This window comes from Mesoplodon bidens, assembly GCF_964165515.1.
Source record: "Mesoplodon bidens genome assembly, chromosome: 1".
Lineage (NCBI taxonomy): Eukaryota > Metazoa > Chordata > Mammalia > Artiodactyla > Ziphiidae > Mesoplodon > Mesoplodon bidens.
The window spans coordinates 213,016,318-213,041,566 of record NC_138176.1 but is presented as its reverse complement, the minus strand read 5'-3'; the positions used below and the strand labels follow the sequence as shown (position 1 = coordinate 213,041,566).

Genomic DNA, 25,249 nt, shown 5'->3' with positions numbered 1-25,249 from the left:
ATGGCGAGACTTCCCTTCCTGAGTCCCGAGGCAGCCCCTCGGGGGCTGGAGGCTGAGGTCAGGCACATGGTGGTCCGTCCCCACGCTGACGTGACAGACCCCAGTAAATCCTGCACCTCAGGACTCAGGTGGGCTTCCCTGGGCTGCCACAGGTGAGGACGCTGGACCCTGCTCGTCCCCTCTGTCCTCACTAATTTTAATCTGCATCCTTCACCATAATAAACCCTGATTATAACAGCTTCAGGGAGTTCTGGGAGCCTCCAAGAGAAAAGAAGCCAGGGAAGGGGTCTCTGGGTCCCCAGCGCCGCAGTCGGGATCAGAAGTGGGGGGAGGTCTTGGGCCCTGGAATCTGAAGGGCCCCCCTACCAGGGGAGGGGTAGGAGACCCCAGGTGGTAGTTAAGCTGAGTCCAAGGCCCTCCTGGGTAGGAGGCATCCTGGCCCCCACGGATCACAAAGAGGCCGGCTCCCTCCTCCCCTCAGCCCGCAGGCCTGGTCCCTGCTCTTGAGAAATTCCCTAGGGTGGGGTCCTGGTGCTGGAGGTGCCCTGATACTGTGGCCTCCTGAGCCTCCAAGGAGGATAATGGGAGTGGGGGAAGACTTGTTCACAGAAAGGGAGCTTCTGTCAGAGCAAAGCCTGGGTCTGCTGCCCCCAACCCCAGGTGCACTGGGGCAGGAACGTGAGAGCAAGTCTCCTTCCCCTCCCAAGACACACAGGACATATGGGCGCTGGTCACTGGACTCCCACACAATATTAAAATCTCCCGCGCAAGCCTGTTGGGTGAGAGACACCATTTAGAGACTATTGGGCTTCCCTGGTGGCGCAGTGGTTGAGAGTCTGCCTGCCGATGCAGGGGTCATGGGTTCATGCCCCGGTCCGGGAAGATCCCACATGCCACGGAGCGGCTGGGCCCGTGAGCCCTGGCCGCTGAACCTGAGCGTCGGGAGCCTGTTGCTCTGCAACGGGAGAGGCCACAACAGTGAGAGGCCCGCGGACCGCAAAAAAAATTAAAAATAAAAATAAAGACTAGTAATGGGGCCAGGGGGGCCCAGGGGTAGAGGCTGGGGGCGGGGAGAGTTGGAAAATCACCCAAGGATGCGCTCTCCCTGCAGCGACCCTCCAGGTGAGCCCAGGTGGAAGTGGACCCCTCAAGTCAGAGCCCTCACGGCTCAGACACCCACAGTCTAGGCCTTTGGGGGACAAATACCCAAGCACCCGCAGTACTTGCTTACACCTGCTGCAGTTAGGGCCTGCCCTTTCTTTTTTTTTTTTTTTTTTTTTTTTGCGGTACGCGGGCCTCTCACTGTTGTGGCCTCTCCCGTTGCAGAGCATAGGCTCCAGACGCGCAGGCTCAGCGGCCAGGGCTCACGGGCCCAGCCGCTCCATGGCATGTGGGATCTTCCCGGACCGGGGCACAAACCCGTGTCCCCTGCATCGGCAGGCGGACTCTCAACCACTGCGCCACCAGGGAAGCCCCCGATGGAAACTTTTTAACATGAATAAGGTGAGAGTGAGAAGAGAAAAGATACAGCACTGAGTCTTGAGGAACTCCAGTGTTGAGAGGGAGAGAGGTGATAATCTAGAAAAAGATCGAGAAACAGGAGCCAGATATACCAGAATAAGATAAACACGGCTTGAGCGGCAATATCCAAGGAAAATGTTTTGCAAAGGAAGTAATTCACTAGACAATTAAGAAACCTAAAAATATGCCTCCAAATTAACCTCCAGGAGGTCCTCAGTAATTAGAGTGAGTGTTGTTTTGATGGAATGATTGGAGCACAAGACAGCTGAATGGGGTTGAAGAGTTAAAAAAAAGTGAGAAAGTGGATACAGCATATGTCAACCACTCTAAAGAAACTTCGTTGTGAAGAAGGAACTGATATTGTAGTTTTGGAGGTTACATATGGCCCAATCAACTATTTTAAAGATAATTTGACAATGCTTCATTGACAGTTGAAAGGTTTTATTATAAAGTAAGTAGTTGACAAAATAGATTGTGTAGGATTCCTGATAGGAGGATGGAGACAACATTGCTGGTGTTCTGAACAGTATGTATAGCGCTGATGCTCCAATATTCTCCAGTAGTACATGTGACTCTTTTTGGAAATGGAGAAAACAGATGATCAAGCTTTTGAATTTGTCCCCTGGGTGCAGTGAGAATAAAACAGTGAACGAGGTTTAGCGTATTGGCATGAGTTATTAAAATAATGAGCCATGGAGCAAAGACTGAATATGGAGGGGTAAACGATGAGGGCAATGAATGGAGACATGGAAATATGGAAAAGTGGAGATTTGCATGGGATCAAAAGAACATATGGATGGAAGTAATTCACAAGTGAGCTGAGAAGGTTGGTATAGAGAGCACAGGTGAGTCGTAGGAGCACTACCGGGTGGAACAAGGCCTACCTTATGATGTTGGATTATGTGGCTGAGGAAGGAAGGGGAAGAATCGTTGGAGATGAAGATATTAAAGAACAGAGAGGCTGAATGCTAAGATGCTCACCTATATGGAAAGTGGGGTCACCCAGAATATTGGCAATAAATGGGGTGAGAGGAATACCGAAGTTAGATGCTGACATGTTATAGATAATAGCAGGAAGAGGAAGGTTGGGTGTATAGCACAAGGACACATGCCTCAAAGCGCAGAATATCTACAAGATCTACAAGATTAGTGAGTATCGATCTGGACCTTATACCAAGGAACAAACAGAACATCAAGCACAGCAAACAAAGGTGAAGTGCATATGGGGTGAGTGAATAGTCACCACGGGGTAGGGTTACATATAAAGTAATTATCAAGGAAGGGGACATACTTCAGTTAAGGCATGAAACACTTAAACATTGATAGCGACAGTATATAACGTTTAGGTGAAGAGCAATAAGGTTACTGAATTAAATCTTATTGAGATGAAGTTGGAGTAGCTGATGGATTGCAAGGGTGGGACATGGGGAGGGTATGGAATTTTGAGTGGGGAAAAGAGGACACTATATGATTTTCAGTGAAGACAGTTTTTGGGTAGTGTGCATAAAATTTAAATAGAGGTTACCATCTGTTTTACATTCCATTCCATTCTGTGGTTCAAAATCCTACAGGGACAACATGCTCACATCTCCTACACACTCCCTTAACTCTGACAAAACATCGACTATAATGATCAGGCTTTTTTTTTTGTTTTCCTTTCTTAGGCTAACAGAGGTGAGGCTAATGATCAACAGGGTAGCAATCCTTAGCCACTGCCTACAAGCATAATTCCTCCTCCATTATTTCAAAAATTGTTATTTTATGAATATATCAGATACTATGCTTGGGCACTATAAGACTGGAGCGAGTTAAAATACAGATGGAATCCTTTGTGCATATTCATGATCGTTTCTCATTACTGGAGGCTGCCCGTCACTATATTTTCAAACACATCAGCTTGAAACATTTGGCATTTGCATAGTGTTCATCATGAAAGTGTGAACATTGTGTTAGAAGGTGAAGTAAGTGCAATAAATGCATCTGTTTTAACATTATTGATCACCTCTTTAAAAACTCCATCTCCAAATACAGCCACATCTTGGGGTCCTGGGGGTTAGGGATTCAGCATATGAATTTTGGGGGACACGACTGAGCCCACACCATCCTGCTTAGGAACCAGCATGTGCCTTGGTCCCTCCTTCCCTCAGGTCACACAGGGATCATGCAATGGCCCAGGGAGAGGCCACTCCTGCAGGGTTTGTGTCCCAGCTGGGGAGCCCTTCTCTGCTCTCTTTGATCACGCAGTGGCAGTGCCAGCCCCCTCCTGAGGTGAGCAGTTCTGGAATTTTGTACTGTGTTGCCTGGCCTGCTGAGGTGCTCACTGTCAGGGAACCCAGGAACCAGCAGCCTAGTAGGGATACCGGGGACTCTCAGGGCCTTGGCAGATGTCTCTCTCACCAGACACCCCAGCAAGTGAGGGAAAATCTTTGGGGGATCACAGGAGGGAGAGAGTCACTGTCTCATTTATGCTGCAGAAAGACCACGTTGGGGTGGGATGTCAGATGCACCAGGGGGCAGGGAGCTTTGTCAGGACCTGATGGAGGAAACTGGCACAAGATCGGGCTTGGGCCAGGGCTGTGGGTGTAGAGGGGAATTAGCCTGGGGACGGGCCACAGACTCTGGAGGACGAGCTGACAGTCACTGGGGCAGAAGGAGAGTGGGAGCCTGGGAGGCCCCAGTGTTACCAAACCAAGCTTGATTCCATGTGCCCATGCGTGGTAAAGCCAGTCTACTGACACCGGGTGTGGTGAAGGAAAGTGCAGCATTCATTGTAAAAGTGCCAATACAAGCAGGACAGGTGGCTTGTGCTTTACAAACCCCAAACTCCCTGAAGGGTTTCAGCAAAGCAATTTTAAAGGCCAGGTGAGGGAAGGGAGTCGCAGGGTATGTGATCATCTGGTGCACAATTCTCTGGCTAATGGTGAGGTAACAGGCGGTTAACATTATAAATTCTTAGGCACTTGTAGCTCTGGGGCTACGTGTTCATGATCGTCAAGTAGTTAATTTCTTCCATTTGTTGGTGGTTTTAGTATCGGTAAAACAACTCGGGAAGAGTGCATCAGATACTATTATCTAGGTACTTCATAGGGGAGTTACAACAGTGGATATGAAGGAGGGGTCTGTCCTGGGAAGGCCCCAGAGGGTCCTGCTCGCTTACAGCAGGTGTCTGGGCTCAGCAAACAGGGGCGCCTCCTGGGCTGGGGAGCTGCAGGATCACAGTCCTCTGAGGGGCCTGTTAGCCCCCAAGGTGAGATGGGGATGCAATGGCTGGACAGAGGTGTCTGGCCTGGGAGAAGGGTCCAGGCTGGAAATGTCACTGGAATCATCCCAGGGAGGAAGAGGAAAGGTCAGGCGGGAGTAGGTGGGTCACAGAGCAGACTATGTGCAGATGACGGCGGTCCTGATAGAAGCAACTCAGAGACAGAAAGGAGTGGCTATCAGAGTCTCAGCTTCATCCTCTTGTTCCTTTGTAAAACTTCTATGACAGTTTGAAACACCGCCAGGAGACTTCTGGTCCCAGCTCTGCCATGGCTTCATGAAAGAGGCCCGGGTGGAAAACAAAGCCACTGCATGCCCCGCTCATGTCCCCACTGAGAATGAATCCCATCAGGGCACCGGGGCTCACAGGCTTCAGAGAACCCCTGCCCTCAGGACTGGTCTTCCTCCTTGCTCTCTCCTGCTGGTCAGAGGCCCAGACACGCACATCCTGGCTCCATCCACCTCAGGGACTGAGTAATATTCCACTGTATATCTGTACAACATCTTCATTTTTCTGTCAATGAACAATTTGGTGGTTTCTCTGTCTTGGCTATTGTAAATAGTGCTGCCCTGAAAATAGGGGTGCATGTGTCCTTTCAAATTATGATTTTCTCTGGATTTAAGCCCTGCAATGGGATTGCCGGATCCAATGGGAACTCTATGTTCTGGTTTTTAAGGAACCTCCATACTGTTCTCCACAGTGGCTGCACCAGTTTGCATCCACATCAAAAGTGTAGGAGGGTTCCCTTTTCCCCACGCCCTGTCCAGCACTTATTCTTTGTAGATTTTTGTTGGCGATGGCCATTCTGACCGGTGTGAGGTGATACCTCATTGTAGTTTTGATTTGCATTTCTTTCATAATTAGTGATTTGGGTATCTTTCCATGTGCTTATTTTTTATACAGTGTGAGTAAAATTTACCTCTTGTAATTGGCTTCTTGGAAGTTGGCCCTGTTTTGAATTCTTTTCCGATGATCTACCCCAGGGCATTTCTTGAGGGCAGGTGTCATTTCAGCCCTGCAGGCCTTGCGAAGATTAAGTGCCCATCAGCACAGGCTTTTAAGTTGTTGTTACGGGAAACGGCCACAAGGCAGCAGCATTTCTTCATGCCCAGCTCTGGTTACTGGGGCAACCGGAGCCTCAGGGAAAGTCCTCTTCTAGGGTTGTCAAATAGAGTGGAATGTGCCTGAAGAAACACCCAAGGCTTGTGTCTCATTGCTTCTTCCCCCCTTACCCTTTATCCCCGGGACACATCCCAGCTCCGGAAACACCACTCTGCTGAGGGTGCGGTCATCCGTAGGTGGGGCGACCCTGAGGAAGGAGGCTGGAGGTGGGAACCGCACCACCAGGAGACACGGAGCCCAGGAAACTTTTTAAAGCTCTTCCAGCCCCGAGGCTTCACCATCCTTTGGGTGCACTAGGCTTGCTTTAGCTGTAGGAGGGCCCGCCTGGATCTGGAGATTGCGGGCTCACGCAGAGGGGAACAGACACTCCAGGTCCATGGGGGGCGCTCATTGTGTGGCACATCCTCCCCAGCTCCCTCAGCGCGGTGACAGTCCAGCTTTGGGACCCAAGCCTGCTCAGGCTCCAGGGATGTGACACCAGCCCAGGTCGCCAAGGACTGAGGGGAATAGTCAGCATTTCTTTCTTTCCTTTTTTTTTTTTTTTTTTTGCGGTACGCGGGCCTCTCACTGTTGTGGCCTGTCCCGTTGCGGAGCACAGGCTCCGGACGTGCAGGCTCAGCGGCCATGGCTCACGGGCCCAGCCGCTCCGTGGCATGTGGGATCTTCCCGGACCGGGGCACGATCCCGTGTCCCCTGAATCGGCAGACGGACTCTCAACCACTGCACCACCAGGGAAGCCCCACAATGTATACATATATCAAAACATCAAGTTATATTCCTTAAACATATACAATTTTTATACGGCAAAGATATCTCAATTAAGTTGCTTAACAAAATGTGACCATCCACAGGAAAAAAGAACCATTTTAGTATCCTGATGTATACTGCAAATTATTTTCCAAAGGTGCTGACATGAATGACACTTCCCATTTCACCACCCCTTTGACAATACATAGGTAAAAAATCATTATCGACCTAACAATTATCTCATTACTTTTATTTAAAAAAATTTTATAACCAAGGAAAACAAACACTTCACTATATATTTATTAATTTGTGTTTTCCTCTTTATGTTCTTTGTGTGTATCTCCAGGTATGAGTAAAATATGTGGGAGGGCAGAAGAGGTAGGAGTGGAGGTTTTAATGCTTTCCCTATCAATTCGATTATGCATTGTATATATCAAAAATGTTAACTTATCTTTGCTTAAGCTTTTTTCCCTCAGACTACTTGCTTGAATTACTTACATTTGGAAGATTTATTTACTGTTTCTCAACACCCAAAATTTTCATTCTTAGATGTTTCCTTTATGACTTTTTCCATCATCCTCAAGCATAAAAGTTCCCCCATTCTCCATATATTTGATATTTATGTCTTTACTTATCGATAAAAGAGTTTGACTTTAAATCTCAACTATTAATCCAGCAGGAACTTGTGTGGGATTGTGGTGTGAGATTTCTAACTTCGAGATTGGCCCACATTGCACTGTGACCCATGACATTTGCCTTGCAGAGGCAGAGGGTGAATGTTAAAGTCACTGATGGCTTTCAGCCTCCCATCTATTTCCAGCATATCATTTCTCACACTTAATCACTTGCAAAAGAGCCATGTAACCATCCATCTAAAGGAGATCTCTAGGAGTGGTATGTTAGTCGACAAGTAAGATGAGAGATAACTCATTCTGTAACTGAACAAATTAATTAAAATATTTTATACGATTCCTAGACAGATTTGAGGATGGGAAAACAAGAAAAATCTCTCCCTGTCTCCTTCTCCCTCTCTCTCTCTCTCTCTCCCTCCACCCCTCACTGATTTAAATAATGTCAGCAAAATTACTTAATTGAATAACTATACCTAAACCAACTGAACAGCTGGAGGCTACTCACTGAGGATCTCCACCCCTTAGGTTCCACTTCTATAAGATGAGATGCTTCACCTCGCCTATCTAGACCATAGGCTGCAAGAACTGGGCTGGGTGCAAAAAAGGATTCAGAGCTGCAAAGATACAAATTGAGTCATCCAGGAATTCAGTCTATACATTTCATGACGTTCACTGTTCCCTTCATCTCTAACCAAGCCAATTTCTAATTTCTTCACCATGGCTACATGATTATACAACAATTAAATACTGGCTTAGATTCTTGCAGATAAATCAACAACATTTTCTGTTTTATAAATTCGCTCTTGTGAATAAGTGATACACAGATGACATTTTGTTACTTTGAAATTGTAGCAAAAAACCCCCTAGCTTAATAAAATATTATGTGACCACAGGCAGCAAAAGCAAAGGGCTGGAAAGGGTGTACCTCAGATCTAGTCCAGCCCTGCTTCCCATGTGCTGTGTGCCCATGGATCCATTATTTAGTGTCTCCGGGCTGCATTTCTCATATATCAAACACACGGTAGGTGTACATAAGATGATCTCTAGGGATCTTCTGCCCAGATTTATATTATTTGGAGAGCCTGTAACTGTAAAGACATAATTAGGACCCATTATAACTCTCACCAACTTCTTAGGTTATTAAATGTAAAGCAGCTGTGCTATGGGAACAGAAGAATCCCTTTTCCGTTGAGGAAACAGAAATTGCCCCATCAAAGGCTAAAGAAGTTTGTAGTAAGGTAATGAGCCTGAGAGTACATAAGTCTAAAACGTTATCATACCTACTTTGAGTATATCACTGTTGTGGGGTTGGATTCTTAAATAAGGAGATACTTCTCAAATTTTGGTTATTCTCATACTTTTTTTTTATTTGATAAGTATCTGGTCATACTGGATATAAAATTAATGACTTATTGATTAAAAAACAACCCTGCTAATCTGCTCTATTATAACTTTTATTTGTTGAATTTTTATTGACACAGTGTTTGATAAAAATACTTAATAATTATGACTAATGTATCAGATAGTACTGGGATTACTTCTCACAAAGAATGAGGAACTCATTTGTGCCTGGAGAAATGACAGCTTCCTGGATTTCCCTTCCTGGAGGATTTCCGCCACTCCTTTGAACAGAGCCTAACCATTAGTTTGAACACCAGCTTGTTGAGCAGGCATTGCCGTCTATCTTTCTTTGACCATCTCCTGTTACTTGAGCACTGTAGCAACAGTACAGTTTTGCTCACTTCTCTTCTTATACACCATTCCCTCTACCTTTCATCAAGAGGAGGAATTAACTGTAAAAATCTATTTTTGTGCTGGCTGCATGGTAACATCTGCCTTATAGTTCCCTCACAAGAGCATCAATTTACTTCAAAAAGGCACTGAGATTCAAAACAAGACCAGAGGCAGCAATACTATAAATTCCTTAAAGAGAGATTTTTTTTTTTTAATTGTTAAGGGTCTTCCTTGCTGCACACAGGCTTTTCTCTAGTTGCGGCGAGCGGGGTCTACTCTTCATTGTGGTGCATGGGCTTCTCATTGCTGTGGATTCTTTTGTTGTGGAGCACAGGTGCTAGGCACGCAGGCTTCAGTAGTTGTGGCATGCGGGCTCGGTAGTTGTGGCTCGCGGGCTCTAGAGCGCAGGCTCAGTAGTTGTGGCGCATGGGCTTAGTTGCTCCATGGCATGTGGGATCTTCCCAGACCAGGGATCGAACCCATGTCCCCTGCATTGGCAGGCAGATTCTTAACCACCGTGCCACCAGGGAAGTCCCTTAAAGAGAGAGATTTTGGTCTGATGGTTGATATTCGGCTCAGAATCTCCTAAGAGTCAACACTATTATATGAGACAATCATACTGATTAAACAATTATAATCTTTTCAAGAGAGAGATAACTATTCTCCCAACTGTAAAATGACCCGTTTGCTGGTTGATGCAGTGTTCTTTTGTCTGAACCCAGATTTTGGCCAAGGGTATCTGTTGGACAAATGAGCACATGACAAAAGGAGCAATAGTGTCTAAAGTTTCCAGTGACTGTGGGACATGAAGCCACTGGGGTTGTGGAGAGCATTGGAGAAGGAGTTACTATGGTGAAACCAGGTGTGTAAATGTCAAGTCACAAGTCTGAGATAAGTAGGTTGACTGTCCTATCAAAGGAAATAGCACAGCCAGGAATTATTGGAGGAGCCTTAATGAATTTAGGAGGATAAAAGAATACAAGGAGAATGGATTATATAGAGTGAAGTTTAATTTGGCAAAATCTCAACTTTTAGCAAGCAAATTTGATGGTGCTTGTAAACTTTAGAATACAAGCATACCTTGTTTTATTGCACTTTGCTTTGTTGTGCTTCAAAGTGGAATTTTTTTTACAAATTGAGTTTGTGGCAACCCTGCGTCAAGCAAGTCTATCAGTGCCATTTTTCCAATAGCATTATTTTTTAATTAAGGTATGTACATTGTTTTTTTAAACACAATGCTATTGCATACTTAATAGACTACAGTATAGTGTAAACATAATTTTTACATGCACTGGAAAACCAAAAAATTTGTGACTCACTTTATTGCGAAGCTCTAGAATCAAACCTGTAATATCTCCAAGGTATGCCTCTATTTTAAAGAAATTCTTGCATGTGGCATGTGCTCAATTCACATTCGTCTATTTCAGCCTTTAATGTTAATTACCAACGCCTTATACCATGATGTTTTCCCTCTAGGTGACAAAGTCATCCTCGTCTTTCTGCCTCAGTGTAGAGAATGCAATGCTTGTCACAACCCAGATGGCAACCTTTGTGTAAGGAGTGAGTGGGTTTCATGCCATTTAGTTGTTCCTGTGCTAATTTTTGAATTGAATTAATATGAGCATTTGATGTAACAAATAGAGTTACTGGTCATGGAGTCCTGGCTGATAACACCACCAGATGTACGTGCAGGGGCAAACCAGTCTATCACTTCATGAGCACTAGTACATTTACTAAGTACACGGTGGTGGATGAAACTTCCGTTGCTAAGATTGATGATGCAGCTCATCCTGAGAAAGTCTGTTGAATTGGATGTGGATTTTCCACTGGATATGGGACTGCTATTAAAACTGGCAAGGTAAGCAGCAGGGTGGGCTAGTTCCTTCTTTTTTATTTTTAAAAAAATTTTTTTTGAAAAACAAGCTTTTTGGGAAAAGCACTTTTGAAAACATCTCATGTACAGACTGTTTCTACACAATGTCAAATCAACTGGAAGAAAAAATTCAGATTCAAAATTTTATTTCTAAAGAAGTGCTCCCACTTACCATTGCAACAAAAAGAATAAAATACCTAGGGATAAACCTACCTAAGGAGACAAAAGACCTGTATGCAGAAAACTATAAGACACTGATGAAAGAAATTAAAGATGATACAAACAGATGGAGAGATATACCATGTTCTTGGGTTGGAAGAATCAACGTTGTGAAAATGACTATACTACCCAAAGTAATCTACAGATTCAATGCAATCCCTATAAAAGTACCAATGGCATTTTTCACAGGACTAGTACAAAAAATTTCACAATTTGTATGGAAACACAAAAGACCCTGAATAGCCAAAAGCAATCTTGAGAAAGAATAACAGAGCTAGAGGAATCAGGCTCCCTGACTTCAGACTATACTACAAAGCTACAGTAATCAAGACAGTGTGGTGCTGGCACAAAAACAGAAATACAGATCAATGGAACAGGATAGAAAGTCCAGAGATAAACCCACACAATATGGTCACCTTATCTTTGATAAAGGAGGCAAGAATATACAGTGGAGAAAAGACAGCCGCTTCAATAAGTGGTGCTGGGAAAACTGGACAGCTATATGTAAAAGACTGAAATTAGAACACTCCCTAACACCTAACACAAAAGTAAACTCAAAATGGTTAAAGACGTAAATGTAAGAACAGACACTATAAAACTCTTAGAGGAAAACATAGGAAGAACACTCTATGACATAAATCACAGCAAGATCCTTTTTGACCCACCTCCTAGAGAAATGGAAATAAAAACAAAAATAAACAAATGGGACCTAATGAAACTTCAAAGCTTTTGCACAGCAAAGGAAACCATAAACAAGACCAAAAGACAACCCTCAGAATGGGAGAAAATATTTGCAGATGAAGCAATGGACAAAGGATTAATCTCCAAAATAAACAAGCAGCTCATGCAGCTCAATATACAAAAAACAACCCAATCCAAAAATGGGCAGAAGACCTAAATAGACATTTCTCCAAAGAAGATACACAGATTGCCAACAAACACATGAAAGGATGCTCAACATCACTAATCATTAGAGAAATGCAAATCAAAACTACGATGAGGTATCACCTCACACCAATGAGAATGGCCATCATCAAAATATCTACAAAAAATAAATGGTGGAGCGGGTGTGGAGAAAAGGGAACCCTCTTGCACTGTTGGTGGGAATGTAAATTGATATAGCCACTATGGAGAACAGTATGGAGGTTCCTTAAAAAACTAAAAACAGAACTACCATACGACCCATCAATCCCACTACTGGGCATATACCCTTAGAAAACCATGATTTAAAAAAAGTCATGTACCACAACGTTCACTGCAGCTCTATTTACAATAGCCAGGACGTGGAAGCAACCTAAGTGTCCATTGACAAATGAATGGATAAAGAAGATGTGGCACATATATTCAATGGAATATTACTCAGCCATAAAAAGAAACGAAATTGAGTTGTTTGTAGTGAGGTGGATGGACCTAGAGACTATCATACAGCGTGAAGTAAGTCAGAAAGAGAAAAACAAATACCATATGCTAACACATATATATGGAATCTAAAAAAAACAGCAACAAAAAAAAGGTTTTGAAGAACCTAGGGGCAGGACAGGAATAAAGACACAGACGTAGAGAATGGACTTGAGGACATGGGGAGGGGGAAGGGTAAGCTGTGACAAAGTGAGAAAGCGGCATGGACATATATACACTACCAAACGTAGGGTGGATAGCTAGTGGGAAGCAGCCGCATAGCACAGGGAGATCAGCTTGGTGCTTTGTGACCACCTAGAGGGGTGGGATACGGAGGGTGGGAGGGAGACGCAAGAGGGAGGAGATATGGGGATACATGTATACGTATAGCTGATTCACTTTGTATTACAGCTGAAAGTAACACACAACAATTATACTCCAACAAAGATGTTAAAAAAATAAATTAATAAAATAAAATTAATCTTTTGTTTCACAAAATAAATATCAATGCTGGTTTGTTAGTTTATTAGGGCTGTTGTAGCAGAATACCATAGACTGGGGGGCTTAACACAAATTTATTGTCTCACATTCTGGAAACTGGAGGCCTGAAATCAAAGGGTCGGCAGGATTTGTTCCTTCTGAGGGCTGTGAGTGAAAGATCTGTGCCAGGCCTTTCTCCTTGGCTGTCTTCTCTCTATGTCTCTTCATATCACCTTCCTTCTATGCCAGTCTTTTTTGTCCAAATTTCCCCTTTTTATAAGGACACCAATTATATTGGATTAGAGCCCACCTCATTACCTTATTTTAACTTGATTACCTCTGCAAAGACCCTATCTCCAAATAAGATCACATTCTGAGGTACTGGGGGTTAAGACTTTAACATATGAAATTGCAGGTTTGGGCGGGGGGACACAATTCAACCTATAATGGCTGGCATATAGTATGAAAACATGAATGCATTTTTAAGAGTGATTATTTGGATTCCATTTATGTCACTCAATGAATCAAAGAAGTAAGTAGAATAACACACAGTTCATAAATAGTAAAACCATTCCCACAAGCAATCTCCATACTGTGGTGGTCTCATCCAACTCCAAAGTCTTAAAAATTACCTATATGTTAGTTGACTCCAAATTTATGTCTCAAACTCTCTCTAAACCCCAAATTCTTTTGTCCAACTCCTTACCTGACCTCTCCCTTTGAAGGTCTCACAGGTATCTGAAACTGAATATGTACAAAACAGAATTCTTAATTTTCTTCCTCCCTACCACCCAAACATATTTATGCTCACTCAAATTTTCTTCATCCTTGATCTTCCCTCTCCATTACCTTATATGCAATCCAGCAGCAAGTCCTGTTAATTTTACCTACAAGGTATATTTTAAATCTTTCCATTTTCTTCAACTCACTACCATCATCATATCTTGACAGATGCAATGGGCTCCCTTTTGTAGTCGTCATTACTCCTCTTGACCATCTGCAATATTCTCCATTTACAAGCCAGAGGAATTTTATAAAACATAAAGTGGTCTGCATTACTTCTTTGCCAAAAATCCTCCAGTAGCTTCCATACTTGGAACAATCTCATCTCTTCCACTATGATCCACTCACACTCGCTTGCCTCTCTTGAGATCTGTAAGCCTGCTGAGCTGTTCCTACGTGAAGACATTTACACAAGCTATTCTGATTGTCTGGAACACTCATCTACTGAGTCCTTGTGTAGGTGCTTCATTAACATCATTCTCAGATTAAAGGTAACTCATTTGCTCAAAGAAGTTGTTTTTTTTTTTCTGTCTACTTCATCTAAGCAGGAACCTCTTTCCATTATTCAAGGCTACATGATTGCTTCATTAACAGTATGTGTCCCAAATCTCAAATTCTTATTATACCTTTAGTCTTCATTAGACCACAAGCTCCAAGAAGGTATGGACCAAGTCTCTATTCACTACAGTACTTAGCAAGGAGCCTGGACATAGTAATGACTTAATAAATAATAGTTGGAAAAAAAGAGATGTATGAATGAATAAGGAAAGGGATGTCCAAATATGTGGAAGCATAAAAAGGTGAGGAGCTTGTGGAAAATATACATATGGGCGTTGAAGTAGATTTTTACCAGACATAGGTTCAAGACAGGTCTGAGATCTATGAATGTATAACATTAGCATGCAAGTACATGTCAATGATATATGTTAGTAACCACTTGCTTTTAAATTTCTTTGGAAAATCTTGGTGCTGGAACATTCCTCGAAACCTTCCACTAAGAATTTTCTACCAAGATAGAGGTGAGAGAAGGGACATTGGATATGGTTTTATGTTAGTATTCTATGTTTTTTTATTGTACTTGATATATTGGTACCATATTAGTACTTGGCTAATATATTATTAACGAAGACATTCTCCACTTTTAGGGATAATTTTTTACTGGAAGCTATATCTTAAGGCAAACTACTTGAATGAACACATATTCTTGCCTTTGCCTATTTGAAAATAGGTCAAATTTACAATATGAGGATGTGTTGGTGTCCCCCAAGACACTCTTTTGATTTGATGATTCACTAGAAGGATTTATAAAACTCAGAACAGTTATTATACTCATAGCTACAGTTTGTTACAGTGAAAGGATACAGATTAAAACCAGCAAAAGAAAAAGCCACATAGGGTAGAGTCCAGGAGAGACCAGGTACAAGTTTCCAGTTGTCCTCTCCCAGTGGGGTCACATGGACGGAGCTTAATTCTCCCAGCAACAATGTGTGACAACACATATTAAGTGTTGCCAACCAGGGAAGCTCACCCAAGTCTGGTGTTTAGGGTTTCTATTGTGGGAACAGTCATGTAGGCACACAGCACACACAGGACTGACCTCAGCTACTCAGACTCCAGTAGCATCAGGAGTTAAGCTGATGGATCAAAGCCCCAGACATATGAAAACAGGCATTCACCATAAGTCACACTGTTAGCATAAACTATCTGGAGTAGCCCAATGACTCAGAACAAAGACACTCTTAGTGGACAGGATATTCCAAGGACTCAAAAGTTATCTCCCAAGAGCTGTTTAAGGTCCTAAGGTTCTTTGGAATAGTGAAATTTAAGTATTTATTAAAGATCATGAAGGGGATCAGAAGAGTAAAGAAAAATAATACTAAAAAGTGGAAACTTACTATATTTTAAAATATAAAATATTATTTAAAATAATAAAAATTTTTAAGTGACCTAAAATTGACACTCTTGTTTTAGACTATAACTTTCTTCTATAATCATGATATGGATAATTCACTATAGATAATAATCTCCAGTTCCCATTCTGTAGAACAAGAGGGTTGGGAAGGAAGAGAATTTTTTTTTTGGTTTTTGTTTTTGTTTTTCAGGTGGGGGGACATCTGAAGTTAGCAAGAGACTGGGGCCATGATCCACTTAAAGGCTTAGAGTCAGGGTGACAGGAAGGTCAAAAATTACAACTTTCCAGATGGGTGATGGAGTCCTAGGGAGAAGTCTTTAGAGGTACAGTTCCCAGGTGGTCAGAAATATCACACTTCAGGGCCACCACAGCCTAAGGCTTGCTAGAGATTAAATAAGGAAGGCTGAAAAAGGTCCCAGAAGACAGTGCTAGAATCATAAAGTTCTAGATTTAGAATTCAACCATCAACAAAAAATTCCATCTCAGATCTAGATAATAAAGCTAGCAGATAAATTAGTAGAAAAGGCAGAGAACGCCCAGTTTAGTTTCTGGCATAAAATGCTGACCACAAAGAATCCACCAATAAAGTTTGCTGCATAAATGAGTGAATGACTGAATGATACTTGAGAGAATGGCCACACTAACTTCAGAGCTCCAAATTCAGGAAATGAACTGAGGGGTTAGAATGCTGTAGCTGAAACTACAGCACCTCTGTACCCACTTATATATCTGCTTAAAAATTCAGACATTTCAAAACACATGCATACATAGACCTCCACACACAGGCTATTTCTTCAGGTAATTCCTGCAAAGGAGGACAAAACTGGAGAATCAGGACATATGACAACACACCCTGCTCACACATAAGCCTTTGCATGTTAAAAAGAAAAAAAAAAGGAAGGAAGAAAGGGAACAAGGGAGGGAGGAGAAAAAAGAAAGGAAAAGAAGACAAAAATGATCACAATAAGTTCCATACCCTTTTTGTGGGTTTCCTGGTTTTCAGGTCTCCCTGATCCCTGCTATGAAACAGGATTAGGACTCTACTAGCAGGAAAGTGAGTTTTGGCTAGTACGTTCCTTAACATAGCACAGTACAGGGTAAAAATCTCCCAATTGATTTAACTACATTTTCTTCCTGGAGCTACACATGGATCATCTAATTGCAACATGGAAATTCAACTTCAATGAAAAAACAATTTATTTACAAATGACTCAGAGTTATGGTTATTAAGAAAATGCTAGTTAAACCAAATCTAAAACAGATTTAGCATGGTTTTGTGTAGAAGAGTAATAGAGATCCAAGTGCTTATTTAATCCTGTTATGAGGTTAGATGAAGTTATGGGTGGTGGCCAAAAAGGCTGTAAAAGCTCCCAAAACAAAGGCCTGAATGATGTAACCTTTTATCAAAGGTTTTCATTTATCTGCAAAATATTGATTTTTTGTTCCTTTTCTGTTCTCAGACATTCTGCTGTTTCTAGCTCTCTTTGTGGCATTCTCATGAGAACAAGTCATCCAGTCCTAATAACTCATCATAGTGATCTTCTGAATTTTGTGTTCTAATATTGGAGATACTCTGCAGGTTCCACATTTTAACCCTAGGTCTAACATTTACAGGAACTTGTCTCTCCACAGGTCACCCGTGGTTCAACTTGTGTGGCCTTTGGCCTGGGAAGAGTTGGCCTTTTGGACATCATGGGCTGTAAGTCAGCTGGTGCATCCAGGATCATTGGGATTGACCACAACAAAGACAAATTTGAAAAGGCCGTGGCTGTCAGAGCCACTGAGTGCATCAGCCCCAAGGACTCCACCAAACCCATCAGTGAGGTGCTGTCAGAAATGACAGGCGAGGCTTCCCTGCTGGCGCAGTGGTTAAGAATCGCGGGACACGGGTTTGAACCCTGGTCTGGGAAGATCCCACATGCGACGGAGCAACTAAGCCCGTGAGCCACAACTACTGAGCCCGTGAGCCACAACTACTGAGCCAGTGCACCTAGAGCCCATGCTCCACAACAAGAGACGCCACCGCAATGAGAAGCCCGCACACTGCAATGAAGAGTAGCCCTCGCTCGTCACAACTAGAGAAAGCCTGCATGCAGCAACAAAGACCCAAAGCAGCCAAAACTAACTAAATACAATTAATTTATTTAAAATAAAAAAGAAAAGAAATGACAGGTGACACTGTGGGCTACAGTTTTGAAGTTATTGGGCATCTGGAAACTATGGTGAGAGCCAAGATTAGAGGAGCCACACAATACCCAAGCTACCTTGAACGCACAGGGTAAACTCATTTTCCACAGCTTTACTGAAAGCAACTACTTCTTAGGCAAAATACCTGGTAATCATGAAGCACTTGTGCCTAAAAAGTCAAGCAAAACTTATGTGCAGGTCTGCTTGACCAAAGTGTATCATATCATACCACTCTCATATGATCAGACTGCCAGGGAGGGAGTCAACCAACTAGGCAAATTGTTTAAGTGTTCATCTACTTTGTATGTATGGCTTTTTTGGCAACAGTGATTCCATCTCTTGAATGTTAGCAAGTCAAACAGCACAAAGTGACTCTCTGGAGACAGAGAAGGAGGAGATCCAGGGGCGAAAGGAACTATTCCAAATTTGGCAGTCTCTTCCCTCAAAACCACGATGTAGCCAACTTCTCACTCTATACCTGAGTTTGCTTTCTCCTTTCTGAATTCTCTTAAAATAGGAGCCTTCAACTTTTTAAAATACGCCTCCCTTGTGGCAGTCAGTAGCACCAGACTTCCATTTAAATCTGAGAAACAGGTCAGATCTCCTGGATGGGAAAGCCCCAGCCTGGGATAAGGTAGGGAGGGAGACTTCGAAATATGGGACAAAGTCAATCCTGCTCACAATTGAGTAGGAGACTAAATTCACTCTAATACTTTTGGTATTTTAGGAACAAGTAGTCTTTAATTTACCACTGTTTTCATTCCCTAGTGTCACTTAGAATTATTCCATAGCAACAAATACCATGTTTACACAGCCAATATGCAATATTGGATATTGCTATGGCCTATTGACTTCCAGATGATACTTTAATGAACATTGGTCTCTGAAAAATGCCATCTATTGCTACAACCTACCAACTATTCAAAAAACTATTAATGACTGGATGGGTGGATGACCAGAAAATGTGGGGTTAGTCTCAGAAATGTAACCAAGAAAGGGATTCCTTTGTCCCACATTTTAGTATTTGATTTAATTTTCATACTAAACTTTTAAAAAACTGGATTAATTGATTCAGTATAGGTAATTTGATTTAGTTTAGTTCAAATGGCTTTCCAAACCTTATCTGAAGTGGTGATATTGGTCTGAAAATTAGGAATTTCTCCCTGCATTTTGGTCCATGGTAAACTGAAAATGCCATGAACACTGACCACATTAATTTCTACTTTCTGCCTTAAAGGACAAATGTATGAACGAGTTTAATTCATGACTAAAATTGTGTTGAGAGTGGTTTATAGCAAGCAGAGGGACCTCCCTGGTGGCACAGTGCTTAAGAATCTGCCTGCCAATGCAGGGGACACGGGTTCAAGCCCTGGTCTGGGAAGATCCCACATATGACGGAGCAACTAAGCCCGTGCACAACAACTACTGAGCCCGTGAGCCACAACTACTGAGCCAGTGCACCTAGAGCCTGTACTCCGCAACAAGAGAAGCCACCGCAATGAGAAGCCCACGCACCGCAACGAAGAGTAGCCCCCGCTCGCCACAACTAGAGAAAGCCCGCATGCAGCAACGAAGACCCAACACAGCCAAAAATAAACAAATAATAAATAAATAAATTAAAAGAAAGTTTGAAAAAAAGCAAGCAGAAAGAAAAAGGCATGTGGGCCTAATTTCACTTCATGACTTGGAAACAAAACCAACTACTGGAACTGCAATAGTATGTAGGGCATTTCTGAGCCCATGACATATTGAGACATGAGAAACAAACAGTCTCCTTCATTCTAAACTCAGATTGATACCTTTGCATCCTGCAACATGAACTACAGGGTCAGCGTGGTGGTAGAGGCTCCTCTATCAGCCCAGATGCTCACCTATGACCCAGTGCTGCTCTTCACTGGACGCACATGGAAAGGATGCGTTTTTGGAGGTAAGAATGGCAGAGCCTTATTTGTTTATTGTCAGTCTCTCTGCACTAAATGAGAGGATTCTCATGCTTCCTGAGAGCAGGGACTGGGTATGTTGTACCTCTACCCTATTCCCAGCCCCGGAAACAGTGCCTGGTCCTTAGCATATTCCCAAAAGACATTTAGTGAATAACTGAATTTTACTTCTAATTCCTGGGTAATCCATAATCTCCCCACATCACACAAATAGTCAAAGTGAGGCGGCTCAACTTGTACCTCTTGTGTAGTTCTCAGTTCAAGTCTTATTTCCTTGAAGGAGGCCTCTCTGAAAAATCTCATCTGTACCAACCAGCCTCTCATTTTTTGTGCACCAGGTACTGTGGAAAGAGAACAAGGCTTGGCCTCACATTGACCGTTGTCTGTATCTTTGGTGACCTTGACAAGAGCTGTACTAGCCGAGTGCTGAGTGGGCTCAAGAGAAAATGGGAGAAGAGGAAGTGGAACAGTGAACTGTAAAGTGGTTTCTCTGTAAAAGGAGCAGAGACATGGAGTAGCTAGAAGTTGTGGGGGCAATAGAGGTTCCTCATGGGGTTTTTGCCTTTGTTTCTTAAGATGGGAGAAGTACAGCTCATTTGTGTGCTGTTAAGGATAGTCCTGTATGGGGAAAAGGTAATAATGCAAGAGAGAGGAGGAACAAATATAATAACACATAAAGATCATTCAGTAAAGTCTAAAGAGAACATGTATGCTTACTTACAGGTTGGGAAAGCAGAGATGATGTTCCAAAACTAGTGACTGATTTCCTGGAAAAGAAATTTGACCTGGACCAATTGATGACCCATGTTTTCCCTTTTAAACAAATCAATGAAGGCTTTGAACTGCTCTACTCACATCAAAGGTATCTGTTTTTTATGGTTCTCTTGTCTTCTCCCCATAGGTCACTTTTTAAATTTAGTATTTATAAATCCATCTGTTTTCTTCATATTTTATTTCTGATTATCTTATGTAGCAAGATTGATATAGTTGATTACTTCTTCTTCATAGACTTATTATGTCATCATCTTATATTAACTAATTTTTTAAAAAACCTCTGGACTTCATTTTTTTATACTAGGTTGAATTCATGTTGGCTATTTTTATTTCAGCACAAAGCTGCTCACTTCTTCAAGTAATGCCACAAAATTTCCTTACTTTACAGTTTTCAAAGTGCTTTTTAAAATGTGTTTTCTTCTGATCCTTGAAGGTTAGGTTTTGTTTGCTTATTTGTTTTTTAACTTTTGACCTCCTTCATCTATTTCTCCCACCCAATACTCCTGCTTCTGGCAACCACCAATCTGTTCTCTGTATCTATGAAGTTGTTGCTTTAGATTCCACATACAAGTAAGATCATACAGTATTTGTCATTCTCTGACTGACTTATTTCACTTAGCATAATGCCCTTGAGGTCCATCCATGTTGTTGCAAATGGCAAAATTTCATTTTTTTATGGCTAAATATTCCATTACACACACCCCACATTTTCTTTATTCATTGATTCATCCATGGACACAGGTTGTTTCCATATCTTGGCTATTGTAAACAGTGCTGCAGGGTTTCCCTGGTGGCGCAGTGGCTGAGAGTCTGCCTGCTGATGCAGGGGACACGGGTTCATGCCCCGGTCCGGGAAGATCCCACATGCCGTGGAGCGGCTGGGCCCGTGAGCCATGGCCGCTGAGCCTGTGCGTCCAGAGCCTGTGCTCCGCAACGGGAGAGGCCACAACAGTGAGAGGCCCGTATACCGAAAAAAAAAAAAAATAGTGCTGCAGTGAGCAGGGGGGTATATATACCTTTTCAAGTTAAGTGTTTTTGGTTTCTTCAGATAAATACCCAGAAGTGGAATTGGTGGGCCACAGAGTAGCTCTATTTTAATTTTTTTGAGAAACCGCCATACTGTTTTCTATAGTGGCTGCACCACTTTACATTCCCACCAACAGTGCATGAGGATTCCCTTTATCCACATCCTTGCCAACACTTGTTACTTATCTTCTTGATGGTAGCCCTCCTAACAGGTGTGAAGTGATATCTCATTGTGTTTTGATTTGCATTTCCCTGATTAATGATGTTGAGCATCTTTTCATGTGTCTCTTGGCCATTTGGATGTCTTCTTTGGAAAAATGTCTATTCTGACATACACTTTTACTTAGTCAAGCAATATTAATAGCTTAATATGGTCACTTTGAAAAATAGTTACTAGCTGTTATCCAAAGAAACATAAATTCTACTCTTAGGAATTTTGTTTCAAGTATTACCTTAAGGCAGTGGCTTCTAAATTGACATTTATAAACCTAAGCTCTTCAATTTCCATCGACTTCCACACAGCTCCACTTGAATGTCCCACTTGCATCAACTTCACTCAAAATAATGTTTCCACCAGTACATCTTATCTCAGCAAATAATGCCACTTATTCTGCTTTTACAGACTAGAAGCCAGGGCATCACGTCTGACTCCTTCTTCACTCTTGCCTACAACATGCAAACAGATGCTGAGCTCTGAGAGTGCACGGTCCGGCTTCTCCTCCAGGATCCTCCGTCTCATTGCCCATGATTGTTACCTTAGTTCAGGCCAGTAATCTCTCACCTGGACATGTTAACACAGTAGCATGATAATATGTCTCCTGCCTTCCGTATTTTACCATATTAGCCAGACCTTCACTAAGCTGCTAAAACTCAAGTTGCCCCCAAATATCAATGCCTTAGCATGGTTTTGAAAGCCTTTACTATTGGACCACAACCTACTTTGTTAATATACCCAGCTATTCAACAACTGAGCATTTAGCACCCACTCTATCACAGCCTGTGTGCTAGGCTCTGGGGATAAAGTAAGGGTGCAGGGCTCACCTACTTTTCTCCTTGGCACCTAGAAGTCTAAGCACACTGGATTATCCTTCCTGTTCACACCTTCCTAGCATATTCATGCTTTCCCTTCAGCAAGGAAACCCCTTTCCTCTTGTCAGCCTTTGCAATTGTACCGATGCTTCAAGAATCAGCTCAGATACCCATATTCATATACTCATATACCGATTCATTTTCTTTCTGGTGGGGACCTCAGGCCCAGAAGGATTTCCAGTAACAGAATTTACCTGAAGTTTCCTAAACCAGGCAGAAAGGACAATTGTATAAAATGTTCTTGTTTGGAAGGTGTGGAAACAAATCACTAAAAACCATCATTTTACACTTCAGCATTTGAACTGTCCTGACATTTTGAGATTTTAAGTGACAGAAGGTCTGTGTCACGTGATGGTGATCTGGGCTTCCCTTTTCACATTTCCTCTGCTGTGACCATGGATCTGTTTCATAAATACAAGCAGAAGTACAAGATTTGATGAAGATATATAATCTTTATGAAATAAAGATTTAGTGTCTTATGAGGACCTGGGAATTAGCAGGGCGTTTAGGTCAACAATATTAAAATTTTTAATTTACATGTTCTAAAGCCATAATTATATATTTTGAGATATATATGTGTGTATACACACACCCACAGACAAACACACACTTGGATTTTTTTCTTGGAATAGAGTTTTTTTTTTTTTTTTTTTTTGCGGTATGTGGGCCTCTCACTGTTGTGGCCCCTCCCATTGCGGAGCACAGGCTCTGGACGCACAGGCTCAATGGCCATGGCTCACGGGCCCAGCCGCTCCGCGGCATGTGGGATCTTCCCAGACCGGGGCACGAACCCGTGTCCCCTGCATTGGCAGGCGGACTCTCAACCACTGCGCCACCAGGTAAACCCGGAATAGAGATTTTTAAAAAACACTTTTACCCAGCTGCCACCATTTAGAGCAGATTTAGCATATAAAGATATGGTACGTGTATTTCCTACAGTAATATTAATTTTATGGATAGTCTTTAACACATTGTAACCTTTCTTTTTGGACGTAAATGTAAATATTTTTAAAAAGCACTTGTTACAAATTAACTTGGATTAGGTTTTGAAATCAGCTCATTGCATGGTACAAGTTACTTGATTAGTTTAGAAAAGAAATAGTGAAATATAAGGGAGGGGCACACTTTAAATGATTAACTTTAAGAATCATTTTATAACTAGTTGAAACTGAAAAGCATCCTATAAGGGGTCATGAGCCTACTTGCCAGCATACATTAACATTTCAGAAAATGTCTTTTTGTAATACTACTTAAATATAAAAGTACAGCTAGAATCATACATATACTAATGTTCAGTTCAATAAAGTAGAATTATAAATCCCTAAGTCCCACTTTACTTAGTAATGACTCATTTAACCAAAAAATGTTTTCAATTTGGTACGACTGCACTGGCATATCTAGCTATATCTATATATATGATATACTTAGAATTCTTAATAAAATTTAAATGTTTTATAAAATGTTTTGTGGTGTTATATTTTATTGAAGAGGGCAGTTTTATTTGTTATAAAGCTTTTATTGACTAAAGTAAGGCACCTGAAAAACGTACAAAATACTTTATAAGAAAAATAAGTAAGGTGGGCATAGCCAAAATAGGAAGTTTCAATATAATGTTGTCATATAGCTTGGACAGTCCTGCCTTGGGAGATTGCAAAAGGTCCAGGTAATTATGAGTCACTTTTACACAATGAATATTTCCCAATGAAAAGTGGCTTGAACTCAAGGGGTAAAAGGTCTCTTTACCAGTTTGTTGGTCTGCTTAATCTAGGTTTAAAAAACAAAGCAAAACAAAAAACAGGAGAAATATCTAAAAAGTATATGAAATCCCTTCATCAAGCTGTTTAGGTATGGCAATTCTCAAAGCACTTATAAATAGTCACAGTTTATCAGAAAAAAATATATACATATAGGCATACACACACACACACACACACACACACACACAATCTTCACCTGAGCATCATTCATAGACATTTCCCTTGTCCATTAGCAACATCTATAGCTAGGACCCTATGACCTAATTAATGAAGGAAAACTGAACCCCCAAAAGCATTTTTTTTTTTTTTTCTTTTTGCGGTATGCGGGCCTCTCACTCTTGTGGCCTCTCCCGTTGCGGAGCACAGGCTCCGGATGCGCAGGCCCAGCGGCCATGGCTCACGGGCCCAGCCGCTCCGCGGCACATGGGATCCTCCCAGACCGGGGCACGAACCCGTATCCCCTGCATCGGCAGGCGGACTCTCAACCACTGCGCCACCAGGGAGGCCCTCAAAAACATTTTTAATCCATATGTAAAATGGGTTAATGTTTACGTACCTTATCTCAAATTTTGAAAAAACTTATTACATAAGGATACCTAAAGTTATATACAAATATAGTTACATCAGAAGAAATAAATCCCAAAAGGAATAAACATTTATATTCTCAGATCACAGTTTTTGAAATGAACTCCACTTTATGCCTAGAGTTTCTTATCAATTATATTTTTTAATCATTATGTATGTCACAATTTTATATTTTTAGTATTTATTATGAAACTTTGTGCAATCATTTCTC

General features: G+C 42.0%; 1 protein-coding gene across 1 annotated transcript; it reads left to right on the top strand.

The window, feature by feature from the left end:
• Positions 1–22,380, top strand: LOC308605872 (all-trans-retinol dehydrogenase [NAD(+)] ADH7-like; the record flags this gene model as incomplete). The annotated part of the gene is given in 13 exon segments (XM_081216168.1): positions 1–128; positions 3,669–3,789; positions 8,418–8,519; positions 9,738–9,797; positions 9,799–9,877; positions 10,492–10,579; positions 10,657–10,819; positions 10,823–10,873; positions 17,313–17,523; positions 17,853–17,902; positions 19,659–19,794; positions 20,531–20,669; positions 22,230–22,380. Coding segments are annotated over 13 exon segments (1,479 nt in total).
• Positions 22,381–25,249: the final 2,869 nt, after the last annotated feature.